The 6485-nt window shown below is 34.6% G+C and overlaps 1 protein-coding gene across 1 annotated transcript; it reads right to left on the bottom strand.

Annotated features, from left to right (window-relative positions):
- Positions 1-2676: 2676 nt before the first annotated feature.
- On the bottom strand, positions 2677-5779 carry LOC107827463 (pentatricopeptide repeat-containing protein ELI1, chloroplastic). The gene is made up of 2 exons (XM_016654605.2): positions 5540-5779; positions 2677-4880 (listed from the first exon to the last, which is right to left on the bottom strand). The coding sequence occupies exon 2, from the start codon at positions 4760-4762 to the stop codon at positions 2879-2881; it is 1884 nt and encodes a 627-aa protein (XP_016510091.1). The 5' UTR covers positions 4763-4880; positions 5540-5779; the 3' UTR covers positions 2677-2878.
- Positions 5780-6485: the final 706 nt, after the last annotated feature.

Here is a 6485-nt window from a genome sequence, read left to right as displayed (position 1 = left end):
TTTTGTTTTTATAACTGGCGAACTTCAGCTCTAGAGCTGAAGTTTTTGTTTTGTAACTGTCAAACTTCAGCTCTAGAGCTAAAGTTTTTGTTTGTAACTGACGAACTTCAGTTTTCTTAGAGTTGAAGTTTTAACTGACTTTCCATATGAAACTGTCAAACTTCAGCTCTAGAGCTGAAATTTTTGTTTGTATTAATATTTTAATTGGCTAATAATGCAGACAAAGCGTCTCAGACACCATCATTTGCTATTACAAGTATTCTTCTAGCTGATGATAACTGTTTGAACAAAAAAAATATTAAAAGAAAGCTTGTGTAGCATTAAAACATTAAAAGATTCAGACACATTTAGAGGCTTTCATTCAAAGAAAAGATTTTTTTCACAATATTAGGACATTTCAGAGGCTCTGGGAAACAAGAAAGTGAATTGTTTCAATTAAAATAACTTTCTGTTTACAAATATTACCTAAAATTTTACTTTGATTCAGCAATCATGTATATGAACAATTCCAGTTCCCTCTTCTCTCACTGTGAGTAATTGAAAATGGAAAGTATGACTAGACTATCATAATTTGCTATAACTTTTTCAATACAGAGGTTCAAAAAGATATTAGGTCATTCTGGGACGCTTTGTAATAGCAAACAGTTAAATTTTTTTGCATTAGTTGAAAGAATATTAATTGAGACAAAACGAAGAAGAAATAATCTGCACCAACAACAGCAGAAGAAAGAAGAAGAAAACGAAGGAGGAGAAGGAGGAGGAGAAAGGGGGCTGAATTTATTTAAAAAGTGGGTACAAGTTAAAAGTTTTTAAAAAAATGGGTATAGGTTAAATGGGGGTGACCAAATAGGGCTCCTCGTGCAATTTTTATGGACTTGGACAAGATGCAAACTGTCGGCCCATTCTAAAACCAAATTATGCCCAACTCCTTCAAGTAGTGTATAATTTGACGGGAAACTACCAGTTATGTCCATTTATAAGTAGTTTATTACGAAAATTGGTCATTTTAGTAAATATTATTAATACTAATCAAACATTATCAATATTAGCCAATAGCTTTTTGTAGCAAAAAAGGGTCAAATTTTTGCTTCCTTTGAGTAGGTGTTATTAGAATAGATTGGGTACATCTTAAGAGGTTTGAATCTCAATTTGGAGTGATTTGGTGGAGTTTTGAGGTGGTTTGGATTGAAAATTCGAATGAGAAGATGAACATGAAAACAAAAATATATGTGTCACATATGTATATTTTTATCAAATGTGTAGCACATATATATCCATGTATACATGTGTGTGATACATTTGTGATACATATGTCACAGAAGAATTTTTGGAACTTGATTTTAACTACGAATTTTGATACCAAATCAGTCCAAATCACCTCCAATCTTCCTCAAAATCTGTATATTGACTCATCTATATATTTTCAATGAATTTAAATCATACCCATCAAAAAATATCCTTTTTTGCTTAGATGAATCTTGTATATAATTTTTTTTTCATCAACTTATTTGCTACTTCATCCATGAAATTTTATTTCCTTGCATCTAATGTTGCTGATTATGCTTACAAATATGAAAGGAAATCTTTGCGTGTGATTCTTGGAGAGAAAGAACCTATTTATTTGATTTTTTTAATTTTTATCTAGTTTTGGTAAGTCTATGATTAATAGTAACTATAGGTTGGTAAGTTATGACTTATTTAGGACATCTCCGTAAGATTTTCCAAATTTTATTGATAAAAGAAGTTATTACAACATCAGTAGGACTTGACTAGTTGTGACATTAGAAAACTTTGTAAAAGCTTTAAATGGTGTTGGTTTGATTCACTTGCTGTACTTGTTTTTTAAGATTGATTTGGTAATTAAATAAAATTTTAAAGGTAAAAGAATAAATTATTTTGATTTGGTTGAGCTTTGTTATGATTAGGGGTGTTCAAGAAAAACTAAAAAAACCAAACTGAAGCAAGAAAATCGAAACAAATTAGCTATAGAAATCGACATGTATTTGGTTTGATATTGAAGAAAAAAAATGGACTAAACTATATAGTTTATTTTCTTATAAATATTTTAATCTTTTTATATAACTTTTACAACTTATTTGGATGGTTATTACCTATTGTATTATATCGTATTGTTACTTTAAATATAATATTTATTTTGATTGTTACTTTAATTTTATTGTATCGTATCGTTAAATATGTAACAACGGCCGCTTAATGTAACGACGGATTTGATGTGGTGGCGTCGTTACCTTACTTTTTCCTCTCATCTTGCCCTTCCCTATTATTAATAATCATATTTTATCTTTTATCCTACTTTTAAATATAATAATTTTACTATGTATCCTATTTTTCTTAGTAATGTTGCAAGTTTATTCTTCATGTTGGTGGTGCATGACATCCATAAACAACGACAAACAATATATTTGTACTCATCAAACAATACAATAAAACACGATACATTATGAAACCATGTAACAGCCATGAGATGCAGCTGTTTGACACATCGATCTGAAAGACCTTACTCCCTTATTATCTGTTTGACACATACAAGAAACTATAGGTCATCATTGCAACTTCAGCCAGCATATTACGACCGTTTTCAAACTAAAATCAGTTAGAAGGAACTAGCGAGAAAGTATGGAAAAATTCCCTATCATAAGGATTGAAATACATGAATGCCAAATAATGATTCAGCTTCTCCCTATAAATATGCTCCTTCTGTTCCCACTTCTTCTAAAAATGTTAGTACAATACAAACGGAAGCCAATAACTTCCAGAAATTTGAAAAGTGAAATTTCTGTCCGAAACAGCCAAAAAATGTACAAAGAAAAAAGCTATATATGGAAGCCTGCCTGTTTGTTAGCATTAGCTAATAGTTCTACCAGAAATCACCACAAGAACATGAACCCTCCACAAAATGATGAAAGCGGTTCCGGTCCCTCACTATGATTTTGCGTCCTGTAATTTTTGAAATAAGCTTGGTGACAGAATGACAATCTGGACAAACACGGAGATTCTTGACAATCTTGATTGTAGTTCCTGGCTGAGTACTAATTAGCCCATAAGCAATGGCTAGCCTTTCACTATGAACAGCAAGCGATTGCTGCTTCTCAACTTCCCCAAGATTATGCAAGACTACATCGGTCTGTGGCATGTAACCATGAGCCTCGAGCCACTTGTTCATCTCCTCCAGCATTGTGTAAATTTCTTTGCTTTTTGGATGCTTCATGTCACCGGCAAGGAACTCGTGCACTTTATTATTGACCTCAATGGAGCTACAACCAGGTTCCTTGTCAACCCCGCTACTCTTCATCAATGCCCTGACCTTCGCCACACCATCCCAATTACCAGCAGCAGCATATATATTGGATAGCAGAACATAAGTTCCTGAAGTAGCAAGATCCTGTTGCACCAGGAACTCCATCATTTTCTCTGCGAGCCTTATGTTCCCATGAATCCTACAAGCAGACAGTAATGTTCCCCATAAAATAGGATCGGAATCAATCTTCATACTTTTGACAAATTCATAAGCTTCTTCTAGCTGTCCAGCTCGTCCAAGAAGACTCGCCATGCAACCATAGTGCTCAATCTTTGGCTTAATTCGATACTTCTCCATTAAGTGAAAATAATCCCACCCTTCAGCGACCAATCCAGCATTAGCACAAGCACTTAAAATGCCAATAAATGTTATATCAGTAGGGTGGAGACCCAACTTACACATCTCATTGAACAGCTGCAAAGTTTCAAGGCTAAATCCGTGCATTGCATATCCTACAATCATCGAATTCCATGTTACGACATCCTTATCTCTCATCTGATCAAACACCATTCTTGCATCCTCTAAACTCCCCGACTTGCTATACATGTCAATCAAAGCAGTACCTACATGTTTATTTAATTGAATTCTGTTACTTTTCACATAAGCATGAATCCACCGACCTGATTCAAGTACTCCCACTTGCGCACAAGCAGAAAGAGCAGCCACCACAGTTAATTCGTTAGGTTTTACTTTTGACATTAACATCCGCCTAAAAAGAACCAAAGCTTCATTAGGCCTACCATGTTGGCTATACCCATCAATCATGGCATTCCAACAAACAACATCCTTCTCCTCCATCCCATCAAACAACACTCTTGCCTCTTGCACATGCCCATTCTTTGCATATCCGGTAATCATTGTTGTCAATGACACCAAAGACCTTTCGAGCATTGTGTCAAAGAGTTTGCAAGCTGAAACAATGTCACCGCCTCTTGCATAGACATCCACAAGAGCAGTTCGAACATAAGTGTCAGATTCATACCCGAGTTTTAGGGCTTGAGAATGAAGGGCTTTTCCTGATTCAAGAGGGGAAGCTTTTAGGATGGAAGAAAATGTAAATGCATTAGGCTCAATATTTTGAGTTAGCATTTGGATATATAAGACAAAGGCTTGTTCATAGAGATCATTGATCACATGACTATGGATAATGGCACTGTAAGAGAACACAGTTGGATGAGTGTGCTTAAAGACAGAAACAGAATGTTTGAGGTGTCCAAGAGAAGAGTATGATTTTTGGAGCTTAAAGTTCAAGATTGGGTCACTCTCCAGGCTTTGACGAATAAGAAATGCATGAATCTGTAGAAGCTGCCTAATGCTTTTGGATTTGTCTATCAAGAATTTAAGTTTGTCAGGTGATGGCCTATGGCTGTACTTGGTGGTAGTACTAGTAGCGTATAGTGGTGGGTTGGAGAAAAGGGAAGTTCCAGACATGATTTCAGCCATTGCATCGTCAAAGCTTTGGTTGGGAACTCTTTCAAGACTGTAATTTGTCCAAGACCCAGGGAGCACTAAATATGCAACTGAGAGGACGACAGGACGCAAAAGGCATTTGATCAAGCACCTGCCAATCACCAATAATAAGAATAAAATTACAAGGAAGACTCAAAACAGCTGCTAGAAAGTTGGAAACAATGATAAAACAGGGGAATTATGTTGTCATACAGTATTCCAAACACAATCAATCACACTCATCCCCCCTCCACCCCATAAAATTAAAAAGGAAAAGCTAGACTCCTCTCAACACTGAACCTGCAAGAATGAAATACGCCCAGTAGTTCTTATCAGTACAATCCCACGAAAAAGTAGGAAAAGGAAGCCTCAAACTAAGCGGAAAAAAAAAGGTGGCTACTTTTACTGCTAAGCTTGTTCAATCAAAAGAAAAGATTTTAGCAAACTTAAGTTAGTACCAATCCTTAAAACAAAATACCTACTAGTAGAATGTTTCTTTATCCGTCAACATGCCTTATTTAAAGCAAAAGGTTTCAACAACAACAACAACAACAACAACAACAACGGTAGAGTGTACACACGCCTTACCCCTACCTTGTAAAATCAGAAAGGTTATTTCCCATAAACCATCGGCTAAAGAGAAATACTAAACACCTCAAATAATAAACAATATATATATATGAAGTTATCTAAAACAAAATCGCTTTACTAGTGTTATCCCCCAAGAAGTAAAGAAGAGGAAAATGTAGCTAAAGGCATTCAGAGTCTAACCTTTGTAGTTCAACTCTAAGGTCTCCAGAGTAGACATGAGGAACCCATTTAGAAACAATTTAACACCATAAAATTTGACAATTCTTTCAACAGTGTGGACTCTCTTTCGCTACTTGGAAGAGTAATTGCAGTTCCACTGCACCCAAGAGACGGAAAGCAAGGGACAGAGTGTCAACTGCTAATCCTAACGATTAACAGGGAGTACTATTTGTGTTTCCTGGAGCTCATGAACGACGTCGTAGCTGTACTATTTCCGTCCCCCCTTCGAAATATATACTCCACTCCCCAAATCCTTTTGGATTTTGAACTTTTTCTTTATGTTGAAATATTCCATTTTTCTTCTAAATAATTTTAATTTTTTTTTTTTGGTAAATATAGACGTGAATAGTGCTAATGTTTTGAAAGATTTATAACTTACTGCTCCTTCTAAAATACTTTTAGAGCCCGTTTGGCCAAGGCCTCAAGCTGTCAAAATCTACTTATTTTGAAAAGTACTTTTTTCAGAATTACTTTTTTCAAAAAAAAAAATAGTTTGTGTTTGGCCAATTCATTTAAGAAGTATTTTTTGTAACATTTGATAAACAAATTGTGTTTGACCAATCTTTCTAAAAAGTGCTTTTGAGTGTCAAATTACCAAATAGAATAGTATAAAGGTCTTATAATCAAAATACATCATTCAGTATGAATTAGAAGTATATTTCATAAATTACTATATATTGATAATCCACCATGAAATAATAAATAAAGTCACTCACATATGATAACATTTCTTAATAATATCATCTCTACTTCTATCACACAACGTCTCTATATTAGTAGAAGTCTTGCTTTGCATTTCTAAAGGAATACTAGAAGGCACATCTCCTTCCTCAATCTCTGCAGTAATGTCTTTATTAGCATACAAGTTAAATTTCTTATCGACAGAGGAATATTGTCGGATGAAATT

Source organism: Nicotiana tabacum, chromosome 7 (assembly GCF_000715075.1).
Source record: "Nicotiana tabacum cultivar K326 chromosome 7, ASM71507v2, whole genome shotgun sequence".
Lineage (NCBI taxonomy): Eukaryota > Viridiplantae > Streptophyta > Magnoliopsida > Solanales > Solanaceae > Nicotiana > Nicotiana tabacum.
This window is presented reverse-complemented; position numbering and strand designations above follow the sequence as displayed.

Coding starts and splice junctions, on each gene's coding strand:
- LOC107827463 (XM_016654605.2), bottom strand. CDS start 4,762: ATGGCTGAAATCATGTCTGGAACTTCCCTTTTCTCCAACCCACCACTA.